General features: G+C 42.3%; 1 protein-coding gene across 1 annotated transcript in view; it reads right to left on the reverse strand.

Annotated features, from left to right (window-relative positions):
- The window catches only part of LOC128665865 (sulfotransferase 1 family member D1), a 150,384-nt gene that overhangs the window by 8,311 nt on the left and 115,328 nt on the right, over positions 1-26,745 (reverse strand). The window contains exons 5-7 of the mRNA XM_053720102.1: positions 22,305-22,431; positions 22,093-22,187; positions 9,631-9,811 (exon numbers count right to left, since the gene is read on the reverse strand). Of these exons, the coding sequence (XP_053576077.1) occupies positions 9,631-9,811; positions 22,093-22,187; positions 22,305-22,431 (403 nt within the window). The remainder of the gene's footprint in view (positions 1-9,630; positions 9,812-22,092; positions 22,188-22,304; positions 22,432-26,745) is intronic.

Raw genomic sequence — 26,745 nt, forward strand, 5'->3', positions numbered from 1 at the left:
CTGTTTTCTCCAACATTGGTGTGTCCGGTCCACGGCGTCATCCTTACTTGTGGGAACCAATACCAAAGCTTTAGGACACGGATGAAGGGAGGGAGCAAATCAGGTTACCTAAAAGGAAGGCACCACAGCTTGCAAAACCTTTCTCCCAAAAATAGCCTCCGAAAAAGCAAAAGTATCAAATTTGTAAAATTTGGCAAAAGTGTGCAGTGAAGACCAAGTCGCTGCCTTACATATCTGGTCAACAGAAGCCTCGTTCTTGAAGGCCCATGTGGAAGCCACAGCCCTAGTGGAGTGAGCTGTGATTCTTTCAGGAGGCTGCCGTCCGGCAGTCTCATAAGCCAATCGGATGATGCTTTTAAGTCAAAAGGAAAGAGAGGTAGAAGTCGCTTTTTGACCTCTTCTTTTACCAGAATAAACAACAAACAAGGAAGATGTTTGTCTGAAATCTTTTGTAGCCTCTAAATAGAATTTTAGAGCACGGACTACGTCCAAATTGTGTAACAAACGTTCCTTCTTTGAAACTGGATTTGGACATAAAGAAGGTACAACTATCTCCTGGTTAATATTTTTGTTAGAAACAACCTTAGGAAGAAAACCAGGCTTAGTACGCAAAACCACCTTATCTGCGTGGAACACCAGATAGGGCGGAGAACACTGCAGAGCAGATAACTCTGAAACTCTACTAGCAGAAGAAATTGCAACCAAAAACAAAACTTTCCAAGATAGTAGATTAATATCTATGGAATGTAATGGTTTAAACGGAACCCCTTGAAGAACTGAAAGAACTAGATTTAGACTCCAGGGAGGAGTCAAAGGTCTGTAAACAGGCTTGATCCTAACCAGAGCCTGAACAAATGCTTGAACATCTGGCACAGCTGCCAGTCTTTTGTGTAGTAAAACAGATAAAGCAGAGATCTGTCCCTTTAGAGAACTTGCAGATAATCCTTTCTCCAAACCTTCTTGTAGAAAGGAGAGAATCTTAGGAATTTTTATCTTATTCCATGGGAATCCTTTGGATTCACACCAACAGATATATCTTTTCCATATTTTATGGTAAATCTTTCTAGTTACCGGTTTTCTGGCCTGAACCAGAGTATCTATCACAGAATCTGAAAACCCACGCTTCGATAGAATCAAGCGTTCAATCTCCAAGCCGTCAGCTGGAGGGAGACCAGATTTGGATGTTCGAATGGACCCTGAACAAGAAGGTCCTGTCTCAAAGGTAGCTTCCATGGTGGAACCGATGACATATTCACCAGGTCTGCATACCAAGTCCTGCGTGGCCACGCAGGAGCTATCAAGATCACTGAGGCCCTCTCCTGATTGATCCTGGCTACCAGCCTGGGAATGAGAGGAAACGGTGGAAATACATAAGCTAGGTTGAAGGTCCAAGGTGCTACTAGTGCATCTACTAGAGTCGCCTTGGGATCCCTGGATCTGGACCCGTAGCAAGGAACCTTGAAGTTCTGACGAGACGCCATCAGATCCATGTCTGGAATGCCCCATAATTGAGTTATTTGGGCAAAGATCTCCGGGTGGAGTTCCCACTCCCCCGGATGGAATGTCTGACGACTCAGAAAATCCGCCTCCCAGTTTTCCACACCTGGGATGTAGATCGCAGACAGGTGGCAGGAGTGATCCTCCGCACATTGAATTATTTTGGTCACTTCTTTCATCGCCAGGGAACTCTTTGTTCCCCCCTGATGATTGATATACGCAACGGTCGTCATGTTGTCTGATTGGAACCTTATCAATCTGGCCTTTGCTAGTTGAGGCCAAGCCCTGAGAGCATTGAATATCGCTCTCAGTTCCAGAATGTTTATCGGGAGAAGAGACTCTTCCCGAGACCATAGACCCTGAGCTTTCAGGGATTCCCAGACCGCGCCCCAGCCCACTAGACTGGCGTTGGTCGTGACAATGACCCACTCTGGTCTGCGAAAGCTCATTCCCTGGGACAGATGGTCCAGGGTCAGCCACCAACGGAGTGAATCTCTGGTCTTCTGATCCACTTGAATCATTGGAGACAAGTCTGTATAGTCCCCATTCCACTGTTTGAGCATGCACAGTTGTAATGGTCTTAGATGAATTCGTGCAAAAGGAACTATGTCCATTGCTGCAACCATCAACCCTACTACTTCCATGCACTGCGCTATGGAAGGACGAGGAACAGAATGAAGAACTTGACAAGAGCTTAGAAGTTTTGATTTTCTGACCTCTGTCAGAAAAATCCTCATTTTTAAGGAATCTATTATTGTTCCCAAGAAGGGAACTCTTGTCGACGGAGACAGAGAACTTTTTTCTCTTTTCACCTTCCATCCGTGTGATCTGAGAAAGGCCAGAACGATGTCTGTATGAGCCTTTGCTTTTGACAGGGACAACGCTTGTATTAGAATGTCGTCCAAGTAAGGTACTACTGCAATGCCCCTCGGTCTTAGAACCGCTAGAAGGGACCCTAGCACCTTTGTGAAAATCCTTGGAGCAGTGGCTAACCCGAATGGGAGGGCCACAAACTGGTAATGCTTGTCCAGAAAAGCGAACCTTAGGAACTGATGATGTTCTTTGTGGATAGGAATATGTAGGTACGCATCCTTTAGATCCACGGTAGTCATAAATTGACTTTCCTGGATAGTGGGTAGAATCGTTCGAATGGTTTCCATCTTGAACGATGGTACCCTGAGAAATTTGTTTAGGATCTTCAAATCCAAAATTGGTCTGAAAGTTCCCTCTTTTTTGGGAACTACGAACAGATTGGAATAAAATCCCATTCCTTGTTCCTTTATTGGAACTGGGTGTATCACTCCCATCTTTAACAGGTCTTCTACACAATGTAAGAACGCCTGTCTCTTTATTTGGTTTGAGGATAAGTGAGACATGTGGAACCTTCCCCTTGGGGGTAGTTCCTTGAATTCCAGGAGATAACCTTGAGAAACTATTTCTAGCGCCCAGGGATCCTGAACATCTCTTGCCCAAGCCTGAGCAAAGAGAGAGAGTCTGCCCCCCACTAGATCCGGTCCCGGATCGGGGGCTACTCCTTCATGCTGTTTTGTTAGCAGCGGCAGGCTTCTTGGCCTGCTTACCCTTGTTCCAGCCTTGCATCGGTTTCCAGGCTGGTTTGGGTTGTGAGGCATTACCCTCTTGCTTAGAGGATGCAGAATTAGAGGCCGGTCCGTTCCTGAAATTGCGAAAGGAACGAAAATTAGACTTATTTTTGGCCTTGAAAGGCCTATCTTGTGGAAGGGCGTGGCCCTTTCCCCCAGTGATGTCTGAAATAATCTCTTTCAATTCTGGTCCAAATAGAGTTTTACCTTTGAAAGGGATGTTAAGCAATTTTGTCTTGGATGACACATCCGCTGACCAAGACTTTAGCCAAAGCGCTCTGCGCGCCACGATAGCAAACCCTGAATTTTTCGCCGCTAATCTAGCTAATTGCAAAGCGGCATCTAAAATAAAAGAGTTAGCCAATTTAAGTGCGTGAACTCTGTCCATAACCTCCTCATATGGAGTCTCTCTACTGAGCGACTTTTCTAGTTCCTCGAACCAGAACCACGCTGCTGTAGTGACAGGAACAATGCACGAAATGGGTTGTAGAAGGTAACCTTGCTGTACAAAAATCTTTTTAAGCAAACCTTCCAATTTTTTATCCATAGGATCTTTGAAAGCACAACTATCTTCGATAGGAATAGTAGTGCGCTTGTTTAGAGTAGAAACTGCCCCCTCGACCTTAGGGACTGTCTGCCATAAGTCCTTTCTGGGGTCGACCATAGGAAATAATTTCTTAAATATAGGGGGGGGAACAAAAGGTATGCCGGGCTTTTCCCACTCCTTATTTACTATGTCCGCCACCCGCTTGGGTATAGGAAAAGCGTCGGGGTGCACCAGAACCTCTAGGAACTTGTCCATCTTGCATAATTTCTCTGGAATGACCAAGTTGTCACAATCATCCAGAGTAGATAACACCTCCTTAAGCAGTGCGCGGAGATGTTCTAATTTAAATTTAAATGTCACAACATCAGGTTCAGCTTGTTGAGAAATTTTTCCTGAATCTGAAATTTCTCCATCTGACAAAACCTCCCTCATGGCCCCTTCAGATTGGTGTGAGGGTATGACAGAACAATTATCATCAGCGCCCTCCTGCTCTTCAGTGTTTAAAACAGAGCAATCGCGCTTTCTCTGATAAGTAGGCATTTTGGATAAAATATTTGCTATGGAGTTATCAATTACAGCCGTTAATTGTTGCATGGTAATAAGCATTGGCGCACTAGATGTACTAGGGGCCTGCTGTGTGGGCAAAACTGGTGTAGACACAGTAGGAGATGATGTAGTATCATGTTTACTCCCCTCATCTGAGGAATCATCTTGGGCAATTTCATTATCTGTGGCAGTACTGTCCTTACTTTGTTTGGACGCTATGGCACAATTATCACATAAATTTAAATGGGGAGACACATTGGCTTTCATACATATAGAACATAGCTTATCTGAAGGCACAGACATGTTAAACAGGCTTAAACTTGTCAACAAAGCACAAAAAAAAGTTTTAAAACAAAACCGTTACTGTCTCTTTAAATTTTAAACAGAAAACACTTTATTACTGAATATGTGAAAAAGTATGAAGGAATTGTTCAAAAATTACCAAAATTTCACCACAGTGTCTTAAAGCATTAATAGTATTGCACACCAAATTTCAGAGCTTTAACCCTTAAAATAACGGAACCGTTTACAAATTTAACCCCTATACAGTCCCAGCTATAGCCTTTGCTGAGACCCATCCAAGCCCCGAGGGGAATACGATACCAATTGACGCCTTCTAGAAGCTTTTCCAGCAAATTTCAGATCCTCACACATGCATCTGCATGCCCTGCTCTCAAAAAACAACTGCGCAGTAATGGCGCGAAAATGAGGCTCAGTCTACAACTAGGAAGGCCCCCTGACTGGAAAAGGTGTCTAACATAGTGCCTGCCGTTTAATAAACGTTCCCCAAGTTTATAAATGCAAATTGTCAGCATAAATATGAATAAAATGCCCAAATAAAGCAATCGATTTAGCCCATAAAAATGTCTACCAGTTTTTTTAGCCCATATTAAGCCCTTTATTCTGTTTGTTTGACTAAGAAAATGGCTTACCGGTCCCCATGAGGGAAAATGACAGCCTTCCAGCATTACATCGTCTTGTTAGAAATATGGCTAGTCATACCTTAAGCAGAAAAGTCTGCTAACTGCTTCCCCCAACTGAAGTTACTTCATCTCAACAGTCCTATGTGGAAACAGCAATCGATTTTAGTTACTGTCTGCTAAAATCATCTTCCTCTCACAAACAGAAATCTTCATCCTTTTCTGTTTCAGAGTAAATAGCACATACCAGCACTATTTTAAAATAACAAACACTTGATAGAAGAATAAAAAACTACATTTAAACACCAAAAAACTCTTAACCATCTACGTGGAGATGTTGCCTGTGCAACGGCAAAGAGAATGACTGGGGTGGGCGGAGCCTAGGAGGGACTATATGGCCAGCTTTGCTGGGACTCTTTGCCATTTCCTGTTGGGGAAGAGATATCCCACAAGTAAGGATGACGCCGTGGACCGGACACACCAATGTTGGAGAAATATCAGGGTATAAATGGTGCCAGAAGAACAAAACTAAAATTTCGGTCCGCCCAATGGAGAATACGGGCAGACGCCGTGGACTCTCCTCATACAGAAGGAAAGGAAATTATCTGGTAAGCATAATTTGTTTTCCTTCTTAATATGAGGAGAGTCCACGGCCTCATTCCTTACTTGTGGCAAACATGTACCCAAGCTTTAGAGGACACTGAATGAGACGGGAGGGTAAAAGCGAGGCAGACCCTATTCTGAGGGCACAACAGCCTGCAAAACCTTTCTCCAAAAGCTGCTTCAGCCGAAGTAAAAATGTCAAACTTTTGAAAGGGTATGTAAGGAGGACCAGGTAGCCACCCTACAAATCTGCTCCATAGAGGACTCATTCAAGGCCCAAGAGGAAGCCACTGTTCTAGCAGAATGAGCCCTAATCCTCTGAGGAGGCTTATGTCCCACTGTCTCATAAGCTAAGCGAATGAAGCTCCTCAACCAAAAAGATAAGGAAGTAGACAAAGCCTTCTGACCCCTACGCTTCCCAGAATAGACAACAAACAAAGAAGAAGTCTGTCTAAACTCCTTTGTAGCCTGAAGATAGAACTTCAGGGCCCGAAACACATCCAAATTATGAAGTGACCGTTCCTTCGAAGAAGGATTAGGACACAAGGAATAAACCACAATCTCCTGATTGATGCTGCGATCTGAAACTACCTTAGGAAGAAAACCTAACCCAGTACAAAGAACAGCCTTATCAGCATGAACTACTAGGTAAGGAGGCTCACATTGCAAGGCCACTAACTCAGATACTCTGCGCGCCGAGGCAATAGCCAGTAGATAAAGAACCTTCCAAGACAGTAATTTGATGTCAATTGCCTTCATAGGCTCAAATGGAGTCTTCTGCAGAACTTTAAGAGCAAGATTTAGACTCCAAGGAGGAGCCCTAGATCTAAACACAGGCCTGATTCTAGTCAGAACCTGAACGAACGACTGGACATCCGGAAGCTCAGCGAGCCTCTTGTGAACTAAAACAGATAGGGCTGAGATCTGTCCTTTAAGGGAGCTAGCAGAATGGCCCTTCTCCATAGCATCCTGGAGAAAATAAAGAATCCTGGAGACCCTGACCTTATGCCAGGGAAATCCACGTTCCTCACACCAGAATAAGTAGGTCCACCACACCTTATGATAGATGCGACGAGTCACCGGCTTATGCGCTTGAATGAGAGTATCAATAACCCTCTCAGAAAAACCTCTCTTGGCGAGGACTAAGCGTTCAATCTCCACGCAGTCAGCCTCTGAGAATCTAGATTTTGATGAACAAAAGGACCTTGCTCCAGCAGATCCCTGCGACAAGGTAACCTCCATGCAGGAGATGAGGACATCCCCACCAGATCCGCGAACCACATCCTTCGTGGCCACAATGGAGCAATTAAAACCACTGAAACTTGCTCCTGCTTGATGCGGGCCACTACACGAGCTAGAAGTGGTAACGGCGGAAAAATGTAAATCAGCTTGAACCTCCAAGGCACTGCTAATGCATCTATTAGCTCCGCCTGAGGATCCCTGGACCGCGACCCATATCTGAGTAGCTTGGAATTGATCCGGGACGCCATGAGATCTATCTCCGGTGTCCCCCATCTGCTGCCAATTTCTGCAAACACCTCGGGATGGAGAAACCATTCCCCCGGATGAAAGGGATTATCTGTTGAGGAAATCCGCCTCCCAGTTGTCCACACCCGGAATGTGGATCGCTGACAGAGAGCAGTTGTGTGCCTCCGCCCATTCCAGAATCTGAGATACTTCAATCATTGCTAGGGAGCTCCTCGTTCCCCCCTGATGGTTGATGTAAAGCCACCGAGGTAATGTTGTCTGATTGGAATCTGATAAACTGGGATGAACCCAGAAGAAGCCAAGCCTTCACAGCATTAAAGATCGCTCGAAGTTCCAAAATGTTGATCGGGAGGAGGAATTCCTCTCGAGTCCACAGGCCCTGTGCCTTCCTGGCACCCCAAACAGCTCCCCATCCTGTGAGACGCGTCCATAGTCACAATCTCCCAGGATGGTCTCAAGAAGGATGTCCCTTGGGACAGGTGACCTGGTCAGAGCCACCAAGAGAGTGATTCTCTCGACCGGTTGTCCAGAGAAATCTGTTGAGACAGATCCGAATGATCACCGTTCCACTGTCTCAGCATGCACAGCTGAAGTGGTCTGAGATGGAATCTGGCAAAAGGAATGATGTCCATGCAGGACACCATGAGACCAACTACCTCCATACACTGAGCCACAGAGGGCAAGACAAGCAGAAGTTAGCTTGCAACGTCTCTGGTCTGTAAGAAATATCCTTGATAATAAAACCTTATCAAGTCATTTGGAACATAATTGAGCAGGCAGGTATACCGTAGCCTTCTCACTATATAAACAGGTATTAGACTTAGGTAAAGAGGGAGTATCCTCTAACATGTCAGAGTCCTCCATAGCTTGCGCTTACAAACGGACTATAGGAAAAAGGATAACAGGCACCTTTATACCCCCAATGGCTGGAGCACTCACCACCTCCTATGACCCAGGCCCAACAGAGAAACTGCTTTGTTTCCGGTAAACCGCACGGTCAGGAAGAAGAGGAAATCAGTATGACCACACCCAGTCACGGTTGCGCAGCTAAATTATGTTCCAACCACTACCTGAGCCTCATCTCACACATCGCAGCATAAAACATAATACAATAGAAACAATTATGTGATTATTTCCCTCTGTTCGATAACCCCCTTCTGAGGGTATTAACCCTTGATTCCATGCAGATAAAAAGGAGCCACACTGTGACCCTGTCTTCTTGCGTTATCATGAGTGTATAAAAATGAAACAATCTTACCAGAATCTATGCCGTGGAACAGAAACACAGCCTCTCAAGTTTGACAGTCTTGTAGCATCGCTCCTGACATGGACTTGAGTGAGAAAAGCAGGCAGTGAAACTAGTCAACACTGATTGCTTAGGAGCTGTTAATACGGGTCTGGATGGGTTCACAGAAAGACTCTCCCTGCATCTCCAGACCCTAACTTTCATCAATGCTCTCACTGAGACGCTGACAAGACTACTTAAAACTCCAGTCCCATTCCAAAGGGTAGACACCCTTCATAAGGAACTACTCCGTATCTTCTGACATTTCTCTGCCAACCTCCTGTGATGAAAGGCAAAGAATGACTGAGGGAAGTGGGGGAGATATTTAAGGCTTTGGCTGGGTTGTCTTTGCCTCCTCCTGGTGGCCAGGTTCTGTATTTCCCACAAGTAAGGAATGAGGCCGTGGACTCTCATATTAAGAAGGAAATCTGGCCTTTAAGGGAGGCCTGGGGACAGGATTGAAAACCAGTGACTTAAAGTGATGGTAAATCTTAGCATTTTTGAAATGCTAGCCTGAATCTAAGTAAATGAAATGGACCTTCATTTATGATTTGTAAGTCAATATGTGATAAAACATACTTTTATTTTGTTGATCTTTCTTCTAAAATAACTCCCTCCAGCCGTGCACCGCAAAACTAACTTTCTTCAGGTGACATTTCCATCTCTTATCCAATAGCTGTGCTAGCCATACGGCACTCAACCGTACTCAAAATAAAGGTACATTTTTTGCATATTCACTAAATAATCATGAATGAAGGTCCATTTCATTCATTCCTTAGATACAGGGTAGCATTTCAAAAACGCTAAGATTTACCATCACTTTAACATTAAACCAGCTCATGTTACTCTAGATAGCTAGATATGCCTTTATGTAGGGACACCAGCCATTTCCCCCCCCAGAAAAAAACAGCTTTGGGGAAAAATTAAAAACATTCACACTTTTTCACTATACCTGTAAAAAGTATATTACCCTGAAAATCTATGGAAGCTTTATTATATCATTGGCAAATACATAAGCACATAGAATAGAAACCTAGAGAGAATGAGCTGTCTACATGTGGTCAAATTGCTTTTCTATTCTGTTTCCTCAATCAGAATGAGCAAATAATACTAACAATTGATAATTATAAATAAATAGATTACCTTTCCTCATAAAGGGTACAGTGGTCTGATCAAGCAGTTCTTGCGGTATGGTCTTGTAATTTGCCATGTCGTTATTTTTCATTTCTTTGAAGGACGTATGATGAATAATCTTATCCAAAGTGTCATCGCTCAACTTCTTGTCCAAAAAATTTAGAATCTTCTGAATTTCTCTTTTAGGATTCTGCAAAAAGACAATAGCCAATATAAAGAGACGGCCTGGGCATAACTAACACCTCTGCCAGCCCCAATAACACGCATTATACCTTATATCAGAACTGAGAGGCAGCTATGAAGATTTCATTGTATTCAAAGCAGCTGCAGAATACATATTTAGATTTTTGTTGCTGCCTATTATTTACATAGCTTTTATGACACGTGATTGTCAGCCACACTATGGCCTAGATTTGGAGTTTGGCGGTAGAAGGGCTGTTAACGCTCCGCGGGCTTTTTTCTGGCCGCACCATAAAATTAACTCTGGTATCGAGAGTTCAAACAAATGCTGCGTTAGGCTCCAAAAAAGGAGCGTAGAGCATTTTTACCGCAAATGCAACTCTCGATACCAGAGTTGCTTACGGACGCGGCCGGCCTCAAAAACGTGCTCGTGCACGATTCTCCCATAGGAAACAATGGGGCTGTTTGAGCTGAAAAAAAACCTAACACCTGCAAAAAAGCAGCGTTCAGCTCCTAACGCAGCCCCATTGTTTCCTATGGAGAAACACTTCCTACGTCTGCACCTAACACTCTAACATGTACCCCGAGTCTAAACACCCCTAACCTTACACTTATTAACCCCTAATCTGCCGCCCCCGCTATCGCTGACCCCTGCATATTTTTTTTAACCCCTAATCTGCCGCTCCGTAAACCGCCGCAACCTACGTTCTCCCTATGTACCCCTAATCTGCTGCCCTAACATCGCCGACCCCTATATTATATTTATTAACCCCTAATCTGCCCCCCTCAACGTCGCCGACACCTGCCTACACTTATTAACCCCTAATCTGCCGAGCGGACCTGAGCGCTACTATAATAAAGTTATTAACCCCTAATCCGCCTCACTAACCCTATCATAAATAGTATTAACCCCTAATCTGCCCTCCCTAACATCGCCGACAGCTACCTTCAATTATTAACCCCTAATCTTCCGATCGGAGCTCACCGCTATTCTAATAAATGTATTAACCCCTAAAGCTAAGTCTAACCCTAACACTAACACCCCCCTAACTTAAATATAATTTACATCTAACGAAATAAATTAACTCTTATTAAATAAATGATTCCTATTTAAAGCTAAATACTTACCTGTAAAATAAATCCTAATATAGCTACAATATAAATTATAATTATATTATAGCTATTTTAGGATTAATATTTATTTTACAGGCAACTTTGTAATTATTTTAACCAGGTACAATAACTATTAAATAGTTAAGAACTATTTAATAGTTACCTAGTTAAAATAATAACAAATTTACCTGTAAAATAAATCCTAACCTAAGATATAATTAAACTTAACACTACCCTATCAATAAAATAATTAAATAAACTACCTACAATTACCTACAATTAACCTAACACTACACTATCAATAAATTAATTAAACACAATTGCTACAAATAAATACAATTAAATAAACTATCTAAAGTACAAAAAATAAAAAAGAACTAAGTTACAAAAAATAAAAAAATATTTACAAACATAAGAAAAATATTACAACAATTTTAAACTAATTACACCTACTCTAAGCCCCCTAATAAAATAACAAAGCCCCCCAAAATAAAAAATTCCCTACCCTATTCTAAATTAAAAAAGTTACAAGCTCTTTTACCTTACCAGCCCTGAACAGGGCCCTTTGCGGGGCATGCCCCAAGAAGTTCAGCTCTTTTGCCTGTAAAAAAAAACATACAATACCCCCCCCCCCAACATTACAACCCACCACCCACATACCCCTAATCTAACCCAAACCCCCCTTAAATAAACCTAACACTAATCCCCTGAAGATCTTCCTACCTTGTCTTCACCATCCAGGTATCACCGATCCGTCCTGGCTCCAAGATCTTCATCCAACCCAAGCGGGGGTTGGCGATCCATAATCCGGTGCTCCAAAGTCTTCCTCCTATCCGGCAAGAAGAGGACATCCGGACCGGCAAACATCTTCTCCAAGCGGCATCTTCGATCTTCTTCCATCCGGAGTGAAGCTGCAGGATCCTGAAGACCTCCAGCGCGGAACATCCATCCGGACCGACGACTGAACGACGAATGACTGTTCCTTTAAGGGACGTCATCCAAGATGGCGTCCCTCGAATTCCGATTGGCTGATAGGATTCTATCAGCCAATCGGAATTAAGGTAGGAATTTTCTGATTGGCTGATGGAATCAGCCAATCAGAATCTAGTTCAATCTGATTGGCCGATCCAATCAGCCAATCAGATTGAGCTCGCATTCTATTGGCTGTTCCGATCAGCCAATAGAATGCGAGCTCAATCTGATTGGCTGATTGGATCGGCCAATCGGATTGAACTAGATTCTGATTGGCTGATTCCATCAGCCAATCAGAAAATTCCTACCTTAATTCCGATTGGCTGATAGAATCCTATCAGCCAATCGGAATTCGAGGGACGCCATCTTGGATGACGTCCCTTAAAGGAACAGTCATTCGTCGTTCAGTCGTCGGTCCGGATGGATGTTCCGCGCTGGAGGTCTTCAGGATCCTGCCGCTTCGCTCCGGATGGAAGAAGATCGAAGATGCCGCTTGGAGAAGATGTTTGCCGGTCCGGATGTCCTCTTCTTGCCGGATAGGAGGAAGACTTTGGAGCACCGGATTATGGATCGCCAACCCCCGCTTGGGTTGGATGAAGATCTTGGAGCCAGGACGGATCGGTGATACCTGGATGGTGAAGACAAGGTAGGAAGATCTTCAGGGGATTAGTGTTAGGTTTATTTAAGGGGGGTTTGGGTTAGATTAGGGGTATGTGGGTGGTGGGTTGTAATGTTGGGGGGGGGGTATTGTATGTTTTTTTTTACAGGCAAAAGAGCTGAACTTCTTGGGGCATGCCCCGCAAAGGGCCCTGTTCAGGGCTGGTAAGGTAAAAGAGCTTGTAACTTTTTTAATTTAGAATAGGGTAGGGAATTTTTTATTTTGGGGGGCTTTGTTATTTTATTAGGGGGCTTAGAGTAGGTGTAATTAGTTTAAAATTGTTGTAATATTTTTCTTATGTTTGTAAATATTTTTTTATTTTTTGTAACTTAGTTCTTTTTTATTTTTTGTACTTTAGATAGTTTATTTAATTGTATTTATTTGTAGCAATTGTGTTTAATTAATTTATTGATAGTGTAGTGTTAGGTTAATTGTAGGTAATTGTAGGTAGTTTATTTAATTATTTTATTGATAGGGTAGTGTTAAGTTTAATTATATCTTAGGTTAGGATTTATTTTACAGGTAAATTTGTTATTATTTTAACTAGGTAACTATTAAATAGTTCTTAACTATTTAATAGCTATTGTACCTGGTTAAAATAATTACAAAGTTGCCTGTAAAATAAATATTAATCCTAAAATAGCTATAATATAATTATAATTTATATTGTAGCTATATTAGGATTTATTTTACAGGTAAGTATTTAGCTTTAAATAGGAATCATTTATTTAATAAGAGTTAATTTATTTCGTTAGATGTAAATTATATTTAAGTTAGGGGGGTGTTAGTGTTAGGGTTAGACTTAGCTTTAGGGGTTAATCCATTTATTAGAATAGCGGTGAGCTCCGATCGGAAGATTAGGGGTTAATAATTGAAGGTAGGTGTCGGCGATGTTAGGGAGGGCAGATTAGGGGTTAATACTATTTATGATAGGGTTAGTGAGGCGGATTAGGGGTTAATAACTTTATTATAGTAGCGCTCAGGTCCGCTCGGCAGATTAGGAGTTAATAAGTGTAGGCAGGTGTCGGCGACGTTGTGGGGGGCAGATTAGGGGTTAATAAATATAATATAGGGGTCGGCGGTGTTAGGGGTAGCAGATTAGGGGTACATAGGGATAACGTAGGTGGCGGCGCTTTGCGGTCGGAAGATTTTTAGGGGTTAATTATTTTAAGTAGCTGGCGGCGATGTTGTGGGGGGCAGGTTAGGGGTTAATAAATATAATACAGGGGTCGGCGGGGTTAGGGGCAGCAGATTAGGGGTACATAAATATAACGTAGGTGGCGGTCGGCAGATTAGGGGTTAAAAATTTTAATCGAGTGTCGGCGATGTGGGGGGGCCTCGGTTTAGGGGTACATAGGTAGTTTATGGGTGTTAGTGTACTTTAGGGTACAGTAGTTAAGAGCTTTATGAACCGGCGTTAGCCAGAAAGCTCTTAACTCCTGCTATTTTCAGGCGGCTGGAATCTTGTCGTTAGAGCTCTAACGCTCACTTCAGAAACGACTCTAAATACCGGCGTTAGAAAGATCCCATTGAAAAGATAGGCTACGCAAATGGCGTAGGGGGATCTGCGGTATGGAAAAGTCGCGGCTGAAAAGTGAGCGTTAGACCCTTTAATCACTGACTCCAAATACCAGCGGGCGCCCAAAACCAGCGTTAGGAGCCTCTAACGCTGGTTTTGACGGCTACCGCCGAACTCCAAATCTAGGCCTATGCCTTTAGTGCTGCTGATGATTTACATGACGTCATTCAGCCCCCACCTACACTTAAACCTACATTTTTTCTTTTGTGGTTTAGAAAGAGCATGTAGCTTTAAACAACTTTCTAATTGACCTCTATTATCTAATTTGATTTATTCTCTTGATATCCTTTGCTGAAAAGTAAATCTATAATATATGCTCAGTAGCTGCTGATTGGTGGCTGCACATAGATGTCTCGTGTGATTGGCTCACCCATGTGTATTGCTATTTCTTAAACAAAGTATATCTAAAGAATAAAGCAAATTAGATAATAGAAGTCAATTGGAAAATTATTTAAAATTGTATTCTCTACCTGAATCACAAAAGAAAAATTTGGGGCCTTTGCAAGATGGCTGAGCAGTTTGATATCACTTGGGGAATCAGAGAGGTGTGGTGACATCATCAAGCCTTGGAAATGCAGAAATACCAGGCAGCTGCAAGCAGTATAAAAACTCAATCTCAGATTCCTTAAAGGGACAGTAAACATCTTGAGATTTGTATATAAAATGTTTAGTTATGGGTAATGAAACAACTTTGTGATTTCTTTTCATTATTTATTTTGCCCCATTTTTCATGGAAAATTAAAACTGAGCAGTTTCTGATTCTCAGAACTTGAAATGCACCTGCTGACGTATTAGGGCCAACCCTGCTACATATCTGTCCCTAACTGAATTTATCCCAATTGAATTTATCAGATAGCAAATGCAAAACAATTCACTTTATGCTAACTTTATGACAGTGACTACCCTTGTCTGCAGACTAAAGCCCAGATAAGCTCCTCCAAATAAGGGGGGTGGAAGTAAATTGGAAAACTGTTGAAAATTTCTCTATCTGAACCACAAAATACATTTTTTGGGGTTCATGAAACCCATTTTTTTCTTTCATCATTCAGATAGATCATACTTTTTTTTTTTAACAACTTCCATCTTACTTCTGTTATGAAATGTGCTTCATTCTCTTGGTATCATTTGTTGAAGGAGCAGCAATGCACTACTGGGAGCTAGCTGAGCACATACGGTGAGCTAATAGAAAGAGGCAGATATGTCCAGCCACCAATCAGCAGCTAGTTCCCATCAGTGTATTGCTGCTCCTTCCCCTACCTATGTACGCTTTTCAACAAAGGATAGCAAGAAAATAAAGCAAATTATATAAAAGAATTTCAATGGAAAGTTGTTTAAAACTGCATGCTCTATCTGAATCATAGGTTTTATGTCCCTTTAAGACTTGCCTAATATGTTATTCTATAGCAGCATAACAGAAATGTCTTGTAATTACAAGTTGCTTACTGTCCCTTTAAGGGAGAAGTAGTTGGGGGGGGGGGGGGAGACGAGAGGAGGAGATTGCACCACGCTCTGGGGTAGTTGATGTACAAAGTCTGTGTGTAGTGGGCTGGAGTATGATAGAAGGATTATGTAAGTGTAAGGATTCTTCCCATAGAAAAGCTATTTCCAGGAAAGGAGTACCTTTGTTATGTTTAATGAGCCGAATTCCTCAAGGCTTAGAAGTTCTGTGACTCTATCCTTCTACATAGCTTCAGAAGGGGTCTGCGCAGTCTTCCAATGGTGGGCTATTATGATCATCTATTAGCAGATCATGTCCGCCAGACATCGCTGAATGCCGACAGCATACGCTGTCGGCATTTATCATTGCCCAAGCAGTTCTGCTAGCAGGGGGTGTCAATCAACCCGATCAAACACGATCGAGCAAATTGATGTCTGCTGCCTCAAAGGAGGAGTATGAATTAAGGAGCTAGCAGAGGGGTGACAGAGGAGGTGTATGTCAGCAGGGGGGTGTCATAGGAGGCGTATGAGTTAAGGAGCTAGCAGGGGGTGTCAGAGAGGGCGTATGTCAGCAGGGGGGTGTCATAGGAGGCGTATGAGTTAAGGAGCTAGCAGGGGGTGTCAGAGGAGGTGTATGTCAGCAGGGGGGTCAGCAGGGGGGTGTCATAGGAGGCTTATGAGTTAAGCCGCTAGCAGGGGGTGTCAATCAACCCGATCGTACACTATCGGATGGATTGATCTCCGCCGCCTCACAGGAGGCGTATGAGTTCAGGAGCAGCGGTCTTAAGACCGCTGCTTCTTAACTCCTGTTTCTGGCTAGCCTTAAGGCTCACACGGAAACAGATGCATTGGGGCTGATTGACACTTTGATAAATCGGCCCCTTAGGGTTCGATTTAAAAAGCAGCAGATGCTCCTTCCGACCTCAATCTTTTCTGGTCCGCGTACTGAAATCCTCCCGATACAATCGAGATGATTGACACCCCCTGCGGCATTGCAATGATAAATGCCAACAGTGTATGCTGTCGGCATTTAGCAAGGTCGAGCAGACATGATTCGCTACAGCAAATCATGTCCCCACGACATATAGCAAATCTACCCCTTAGTCTCAGCTTGCAAAGAAATTTTGGAAGGTCATTTAGCAGGGCAATACTAGGAGTTAGAGAGAAATCTGGGAACAGTATAGAGTGGAAGTGAGACTCCACTATTTGCCACAGCGGATTAATTTTAGTGCAATGCCACCACTTATGTGTTAAGTTACCGTAGTTACCGCATCCACTCCAGCAATTTCTAGAGACACCTCGGTATATATTGCTCAAGCGTGATGGAATCAGGTACCAGGAGAAAAGTCATTTATAGTTTAACTCTAGTATTTAAGGTGAGGGAGAGGATTTGTGAGTGCATCTATATATTCTATCCCAGTCAGTCCTGTCAATATGTATAGCCAGCTCTCTTTGCCATCTAAAGGCGTGATCTGGTAATGTTACCTTATCTGAAGTTTGTATAAGTTTCAGTGAGAGAGACAGTGGGTTTTTGACTTCAAGTCTATTCATAGACATCTTCTCAAAAGAGATCAAAGGTCTGAGAACATCACATATAGACAAGTGTGAATGAAATGTGCTATATCTGGGCGTATTTAAGCCAACTTAAGAATCTCCCTCCACTGAGTTCACTAAGTCTTTCTCTATCGATTCATTTTCCGTTATCTTTAAAGCTAGCCAGAGGTGTCGTGTGATCGCACTCATGCATTCATTGATATCCCTTGTCCAACCATCTCTGCATTCAGGGGAATTGGGAAAACCGGGGAGCATGTAGTGGTTATGTTTAAGCCAGTGGACACAATTTGATCCCACATGTGGAATAGATGTTTATGTATGTTGAGACTAGAACATTGTGGGGGGTCTAAGTTCTCTCAGAACCCAGTATAGAGCACCAACCTTGGGGACTTTAAGTGTCTGTTAGTCTACTGGTATCCAAGCTTTAGTGTCTTCTGCCCCGTGCCAGTCAAGCACCCTCTGCAGGTGATCTGTAAATAGTATTCTTATTGATTCATGGCTTGGTTTTGCCCCACATATAAGAATTAATTGCAGCCTGGAGTTGGTGAATGTACCAGTGTGGTAAGTGAATCGGGAGGGCTTGTAGTATGTACAGGATTTTTGATAAGGTCATCATTTTAAGGGACAGTTAGTACACAAGTGGTCAAGTTCTGTTTGTGATAGAGAGACATTTAAGATATCTGACTTCTGGGTGTTAACTGAGAAATTTGAAAATCTCCCAAAGGTGATTAGTTCCCTGAGGATCTCTGAAATAGAGCGTTCAGGGGATGTGACTATAGATAAAATGTCATCAAAGTATAAGGCAATTTTAAAGTCTAATGGGCCGACTGAGATGGCAGAAATGTTATAATTTGATCTGATGTAAGAGGCAAGTACTTCCATAGAGAGAATAAATAGTATGGGGGATAAAGGAGAAAGACTGGGACTTTTTTAATCACAAACAACCTTTTTTTAGAACAGGGCAAAAGAGCTATAATCACTTTAGGACTCTGCCCTACCAAATATGCTTCTTAGAGATATTATTTTTTAGAATATGGATTATTTTTAATTTATGGCTTTTTTCCCTATTAGGGCAAAATAGCTATACTTACATTAGAGCTAAATGCCCTTTTGAGAGCAACTTTTTTTAACAATATGTTTTTTTTTTTTTTAGAATAGGGATTTCCCCCCCTCACAAAAGAGCTAAGGGGGCCGATTTATCAAGCTCTGTATAGAGCTTGATGCACCTTGTTTCCGGCGAGTCTTCAGCCTCGCCGGAAACAGAAATTATGAAGCAGCGGGCTAAAGACCGCTGATCCATAACTTGTCCGGCTGCTCTGAGGCTGCGGACAGAAATCAACCCGATCGAATACGGATTCAAATGTAAGAGAGCTGTAATCACTTTAGGTCTATGCCCTACAAAATGCCCTTATCAGGGCAATTGTTCATTTACGTTTTTTAACATAGCTTTTTTTTGGGGGGGGGTTACTTTGATTTTTAATAAGGATTTTTTTATTTCAAATGTAAGAGAGCTGTAATCCCTTTAGGGCAATGCCCTACACAATGTTTTGGTGTTAGTATAGGGTTTTTCGTTTTAGGAAAGGCATAAATGTTTTGTTTTTTTGTAAATAGTTTTTTTATTTTTTGTAATTTTAGTGTTTGTTATTTTGTGAAACTTACGGGTATTAGGTAGTAAGGTAGTGTAGGGGTAATTTTAGTTGGTGGGTTATGTCGGTTTAGGGATACCTAGGTATATTTATTAGGGGCTCAGTTCTATATATTTAAAAGGACTCCTTCACTTTACATCACCTATGACGGTACCAATGCTGCTTAGAATATTCAGTTGTATAGTAAACCACCTCTCAACAATGCTGCCTTTAAACAGTAATATTGGCACTTTTGAATATTTTCCCAGCTTTCTCGACATCAGATCCATTTTGAATATATCACCACATAGCAGCACATAGCCGAAGTCCTCAACGAAGCCGGGAGAAGTCTTCATCCAAGCCAGGCGAAGTGGTCCTTCAGACGGGCAGAAGTCTTCATCCAGACGGCATCGTCCATCTTCAAGACATCCGATGCGGAGCATCCTCTTCATCCGACGACTACCCGATGAATGAAGGTACCTTTAAGTGACGTCTATCAGCCAATCGGAATTAAGGTAGAAAAAATCCTATTGGATGCAATCAGCCAATAGGATTGAGCTTGCATTCCTATCGCAATCAGCCAATAGGATTGAGCTCGCATTCTATTGGCTGATTGGAACAGCCAATAGAATGCGAGCTCAATCCTATTGGCTGATTGCATCAGCCAATAGGATTGAGCTTCAATCCTATTGGCTGATTGCATCAGCCAATAGGATTTTTTCTACCTTAATTCCGATTGGCTGATAGACGTCACTTAAAGGTACCTTCATTCGTAGTCGTCGGATGAAGAGGATGCTACGCGTCGGATGTCTTGAAGATGGACCCGCTCCGCGTCGGATGGATGAAGATAGAAGATGCCATCTGGATGAAGACTTCTGCCCGTCTGGAGGACCACTTCGCCCGGCTTGGATGAAGACTTCTCCCGGCTTCGTTGAGGACTTCGTTGAGGACTTCGGCCCGTTTGGATGAAGACTTCTGCCGCTTCCTTGAGGATGGATGTCCGGTCTTCAGAACTGTAAGTGTAAGTCGATCTTCAGGGGGTTAGTATTAGTTTTTTTTAATGGTGTATTGGGTGGGTTTTATTTTTAGGTTAGGGTTTGGGCCTGCAAAAGAGCTAACTGCCCTTTTAAGGGCAATGCCCATCCAAATCCCCTTTTCAGGGCAATGGGGAGCTTAGTTTTTTTTTAGATAGTATTTTATTTGGGGGGTTGTTTGTGTGGGTGGTGGGTTTTACTGTTGGGGGGGTTGTTTGTATTTTTAAAAGAGCTGATAACTTTGGGGCAATGCCCCGCAAAAGGCCCTTTTAAGGGCTTTTGGTAGTTTAGTTTAGGCTAGGGTTTTTTTTTATTTTGGGGGGGCTTTTTTTATTTTGCTAGGGCTATTAGATTAGGTGTAAATAGTTTAAATATCTGTAATTTGTTATTTTCTGTAATTTAGTGGTTTTTGTACTTTAGCTAATTTAATTTAATTTAGGTAATTGTATTTAATTTAGTAAATTTATTTAATTGTAGTGTAGTGTTAGGTGTTATTGTAACTTAGGTTAGGTTTTATTTTACAAGTACTTTTGTATTTATTTTAACTAGGTAGTAAGTAAATAGTTAATAACTATTTATTTTGAAAAAGTTTTATTAAGTTTTTCATAACAGGCTATGCATAACAAATTTCGGCAAGTACAATCAGATTAATTGGATGAAATGTAAGCAATCAACAGAATATTAATGGTGTCTATCTCTTACCCATATTGGGTTGAGACCATTTTACAGCATTTTATACCAGTATATACCATTTTATTTCGTAAAGGGATATGAAAAATTTAGTTAATACCTATTTAATAACTATTCTACCTAGTTAAAATAAATACAAACTTGCCTGTAAAATAAAAATAAACCCTAAGCTAGATACAATGTAACTATTAGTTATATTGTAGCTAGCTTAGGGTTTATTTTATAGGTAAGTATTTAGATTATTTTTTTTTTAATATTAGTTTTTATTGAAGTTTTTCAATTACAAAATATAATCAACAAGACAGAGTCAACAAGATGAACAATATACAACTGTTAGCAGTACATTACATTATTTGTTTCCCACTGTCAATCCCTTGCTGTATGCGTCACTAAGGATCGTAAAACTCTCCAACAAACAAGCCCCGGTCAACCGTTGGTGAGTATTGGTTGATATAATTGTGAGTTTGTTCCTGCCTGACTAGAGAGACCCACAGGGCGAGAGCAAAAGAGATAAAACAGTAAGGCAAGTACATTTCCATTATTAACAGTTAACAGTAAACAGGTATTCCACAAATTTACAAATTTAAAAATTTAACAACCCACAGGTTCATTTTGGTCTGTAGTTTATACCTTAACTTATCACTTATGACTAATGACCATCCTTCTTTTCCCCCAAAGCTTTCGCTTTAAACTCTCAAGCTCAGAGAGGGAGTCTGTGTGTTATTGATAGACAGGGTGTCCCAAAGTTTTAAATAGGAATAATTTAGGTAATGATAGAAATTTTTATTTAGATTTATTTAAATTATATTTAAGTTAGGGGGTGTTAGGGTTAGGGTTAGACTTAGGTTTAGGGGTTAATAAATTTAGTATAGTGGCGGCGACGTTGGGGGCGGCAGATCAGGGGTAATAAGTGTAGGTAGGTGGCGGCGATGTTAGGGATGGCAGATTAGGGGTTAATAATATTTAACTAATGTTTGCGAGGCGGGAGTGCGGCAGTTTATGGGTTAATACGTTTATTATAGTGGGGGCGGCAGATTAGGGGTTAATAAGTGTAGGTAAGTGGCGGCCACATTGGGGGTGGCAGATTAGGGGTTAATAAATATAATGTAGGTGGCGGCGGTGTCCGGAGCAGCAGATTAGGGGTTAAAAATTAAATTTTAGTGTTTGCGATGCGGGAGGGCCTCGGTTTAGTGGTTAACAGGTAGTTTATGGGTGTTAGTGTACTTTTTAGCACTTTAGTTATGAGTTTTATGTTACGGCTTTGTACCATAAAACTCTTAACTACTGACTTTTAAATGCGTTAGGACTCTTGACAGGATAGGGTGTACCGCTCACTTCTTGGCCTCCCAGGAAAGACTCGTAATACCGGCGCTATGGAAGTCCCATAGAAAAAAGACTTTACGAAGTTTACGTAAGTCGTTTTGCGGTAGGGCCAAAGAAGTGTGCGGTGACCCTAAACCTTCAAGACTTGTAATACCAGCAGGCGTAAAAAAACAGCGTTAGGACCTCTTAACGCTGCTTTTTTACCTTAACGCACAACTCGTAATCTAGCCGAGAGTTATTTGTCAAATAAATTGAACATAATTTACATCTACATCAAGTCAGTACAGTTCAGTAATTTGTCCTTACCTCCTTTAAGTCTTCGTAGAATAAATACAGAATACGGTAGTCCTGTCTTTTTTCCCACCAGCCTTTAACATGATCGTACCATGAACCATAGCCCACTAGAAAAATAAAATACAATATAATGTTTATGTGGTGGTTTTTTGTTGTTCCTTTTTTAGCAGGTGAGTCATATTTATGGTCATAATAAGAGGGCTCATGGTTAGAATGTCTTGTACCTTTACCATCAGTGTACTCATTTAGAAATTCATCAAATGGTCCAGGATCTGGCAGATCTTTGACGATCTTGTGAAAGAAATAATATGATACTGCTACATCCTTGGCATTTCGGGCTACGTAAATAACCTGGAACAAAGCAGACAAAATTTATTTTTCTTTTTTTGTTTATAAAACTACCAACAACTGAAATAATGTTGTACAATGTTGAAGGTTGCACCAAAACCCATACATGGGGGGGGGGGGGTTGCAGCATACCTCTTTATTTCCCTGAGGTTATAGGTGACAGAGAGGTTGTTTTGTGGGTGGAGTCACAACAAAAGCAACAAGGCCATTGGTGTGCTGTGGACAGGGTGGGATTAGGCACAGTTAGGGCGTGTCATGGGCTCAGCTGGAGCAGTCCCTATGAAACGGGACATTTATCCTGAATGGGACACTGAGGGCCTGATGATTTAAACTTCGCCAGCTAAGACATGATTTTTTTTGCCGACCCTCGCCAGGGCTGCACTGGTGAAATTATCGTAAAAAAAAGTGCAGTCCCTGTGAGTGGCGAGATATCTCCTATTGAAAGTAATAGTGCATGCTGGAAAGGAACACGCTGTTCCGTAGAGTGAATTTAGCAGCCGATATAAATCATATTACGCTGCTTTCTGCCTATAGCTTCTTACAATCACCTACCGTATATTTTCATATGCATGTGTTTTTGTCTTTTAGAGTTATAAGTATTTTGAGTGTTTTGAGAAAAAGCTCACCACCCTTTAGTTTGCAAGAAAACACTGTGAGCTCTATAGTGCAAAAATCTTTACAGAATTACGCTGGGATTAGAGACACAATTTCATATAAATCCATGGAACGCCCATGTTAAACCAATTTAACGAAAAAACAACAATTACACTTTGTATTTTATATTTATAAGTGATTTTTGTAAATCCAATGTACTTAAATTACAATTTACACTGTGCATATATTGAATACAATGTATTCCTTTGTAATTTACATAAATATTTTGCATTTTTTTAAAATACAATTTTTGGTGAAGAATTTTGTTACGATTTTTGAGGCACCTTAAACCCTTCACCCAATCCGACATATATATCAGTAGTGCGGTACTTTGGCTATTGTACCGCACCACGTATATACGCATAGATACGTCCTCGCTTCAGGATGCTCCAGCCCTCTCGGCTGTAACTTAACAGTTCAGGCATCTGCCGCATATGGAGCCAGAGCGCAATTTGTGCTCCACCTAAATATGAGGGCAAATGCCTGATTGTTACAGACGGTGACACTGTGTCACCGTCTGTAACGATCTTCTGCTGGAGCCGGCGGGAGGTGTGGGCGGTCCAGCAGGGGAGGCACGAGGGAGCTGGAGGAAGTCGGAGGGGCCCTATCCTACGGAAAAAAATTAATAAAGGGACAGGAAGGGATGTGGCAGCTACACTACAGAAAAGGGGATCTGGGGGTGTGGGGGTCCCTAACTAAAGATCGCGGGTGGGGGCAGGTGGGGGTTACACTACATTACAGAAAAATTAAAAAAAATTGTATATAAAAAAAACGGTTTAATAGGTACTGGAAAATATATATATAATTTTTTTTTTTTTTTTTTTTTTTTTTTAAAAAGCCTTATTTATTTATTAACTAAGATGGAGGTTACCAGTGGGGCATGGGGATGGGAAGAGCTGTTTGGGAGGGATCAGGGGATGGGGAGTGTCAGGTGGGAGGCTAATCTCTACACTAAAGCTAACATTAACTTTTTAAGATACCTAATTAACCCCTTCACTGCCGGGAATAATAAAAGTGTGGTGCGCAGCTGCAATTAGCGGCCTTCTAATTACCAAAATGCAAAGCCATATAGGTCTGCTATTTCTGAACAAAGGGGATCCCAGATAAACATTTACAAACATTTGTGCCATGATTGCGCAAGCAATATGTAAATAATTTCTGTGAGAATTTTTTATTTTATTTGATGGCATTTGGCGGTGAAATGGTGGCATGAAATATACCAAAATGGGCCTAGATCAATACCTTGGGTTGCCTACTTAAAAAATATATATAGAGATTTGACAGGTAAATAAAAAAACAAGGCTCTATTTCTGTTTAAATGGAGTGATAGCAAAAATGCTAAAAATGCTCTAGGATTTTGGGCACATTTTTGTCTGAAAGTCCCGGTAGTGAAGGGGTTAAAGGGACAAGAAATCAAAAAAAAAATTTCATCATTTAGGTTCCAGTTTACTTCTATTATCAAATTTGCTTCATTCTCTTGGTATCATTTGTTGAAGGAGTAACACTGCACTAGTGGTTTCTAACAACACATGGGTGAGCCAATGGCAATCAGTATAAATATGCAGCCACCAATCAGCAGATAGAACCTAGGTTCTTTGCTGCTCCTGAGCTCACCTAGATAAATCTTTCAGCAAAGGATAACAATCATACGCTGTCTGCATTTATCATTGCACCAGCAGTTTTTGTGAACTGCTGGTGCAATTCCGCCCCCTGTAGATTCACGGCCAATTGGCCGCTAGCAGGGGGTGTCAATCAACCCGATTGCCTCAGAGCAGGTGGACAAGTTATGGAGCAGCCTGAAGGGTAGCCTGAAACACGGGGAATCAAGATCCATAAATTGACCCCTAAGTCACTACTTAGTGCTTTTTCCATATCCCTTTAAGGGCCCAGTTCTGTAAAGGTCTCTGCTCAAATGAAATGATCTAAAATGTATTCCCCAGCACAAGATTCTAAGGTTAATTTTGATGTCTCTCTCTGCCTGATTCTCTAAAGCTCTCTGGGCTGACGAGATTCTATAAGACGCATTACACAGCCCCTCATGGAGGCAGTTTTTACCTTCGTACTGTGTATATCAGTAAGAGGAGGTAACAGGGCTGGAATTACTGGAGGGGCAAGCTGTGCAGTTGCACCGTGGCCCGGATGCTGGGGGGGGGGGGGGGGCATCATGCAGTGCAGCAGCAGGCTGCATGTTTAACTTACAAGAATTGAAAGTGGTGACTCTTCTAATGATGCGGTCATCCAGAGATAAATGTGAAGCACTACAGGCAAGACACAGAGAAACAGCCTGAACATGTGTGTTTGTATTTAAGGTAGAGGCGGGCGGTACAAAGCAGCTAAGCAGCCTGAACATGTGTGTTTGTATTGACGGTATAGGTGGGCGGTGCAAAGCAGCTAAGCAGCCTGAACATGTGTGTTTGTATTGACGGTAGAGGCGGTCGGTGCAAAGCAGCTAAACAGCCTGAACATGTGTGTTTGTATTGACGGTAGAGGCGGGCGGTACAAAGCAGCTAAACAGCCTGAACATGTGTGTTTGTATTGACGGTAGAGGCGGGCGGTGCAAAGCAGCTAAACAGCCTGAACATGTGTGTTTGTATTGACGGTAGAGGCGGGCGGTGCTAAGCAGCTAAGCAGCCTGAACATGTGTGTTTGTATTGACGGTAGAGGCGGGCGGTACAAAGCAGCTAAACAGCCTGAACATGTGTGTTTGTATTGACGGTAGAGGCGGGCGGTGCAAAGCAGCTAAGCAGCCTGAACATGTGTGTTTGTATTGACGGTAGAGGCGGGCGGTACAAAGCAGCTAAGCAGCCTGAACATGTGTGTTTGTATTGACGGTAGAGGCGGGCGGTACAAAGCAGCTAAGCAGCCTGAACATGTGTGTTTGTATTGACGGCAGAGGCGGGCGGTGCAAAGCAGCTAAGCAGCCTGAACATGTGTGTTTGTATTGACGGTAGAGGCGGGCGGTGCAAAGCAGCTAAGCAGCCTGAACATGTGTGTTTGTATTGACGGTAGAGGCGGGCGGTACAAAGCAGCTAAGCAGCCTGAACATGTGTGTTTGTATTGACGGTAGAGGCGGGCGGTACAAAGCAGCTAAACAGCCTGAACATGTGTGTTTGTATTGACGGTAGAGACGGGCGGTGCAAAGCAGCTAAGCAGCCTGAACATGTGTGTTTGTATTGACGGTAGAGGCGGGCGGTGCAAAGCAGCTAAGCAGCCTGAACATGTGTGTTTGTATTGACGGTAGAGGCGGTCGGTGCAAAGCAGCTAAGCAGCCTGAACATGTGTGTTTGTATTGACGGTAGAGGCGGGCGGTACAAAGCAGCTAAGCAGCCTGAACATGTGTGTTTGTATTGACGGTAGAGGCGGGCGGTGCAAAGCAGCTAAGCAGCCTGAACATGTGTGTTTGTATTGACGGTAGAGGCGGGCGGTGCAAAGCAGCTAAGCAGCCTGAACATGTGTGTTTGTATTGACGGTAGAGACGGGCGGTGCAAAGCAGCTAAGCAGCCTGAACATGTGTGTTTGTATTGACGGTAGAGGCGGGCGGTACAAAGCAGCTAAACAGCCTGAACATGTGTGTTTGTATTTAAGGTAGAGGCGGGCGGTACAAAGCAGCTAAGCAGCCTGAACATGTGTGTTTGTATTGACGGTAGAGGCGGGCGGTGCAAA

Source organism: Bombina bombina, chromosome 7, assembly GCF_027579735.1.
Source record: "Bombina bombina isolate aBomBom1 chromosome 7, aBomBom1.pri, whole genome shotgun sequence".
In the NCBI taxonomy this organism is placed as follows: domain Eukaryota; kingdom Metazoa; phylum Chordata; class Amphibia; order Anura; family Bombinatoridae; genus Bombina; species Bombina bombina.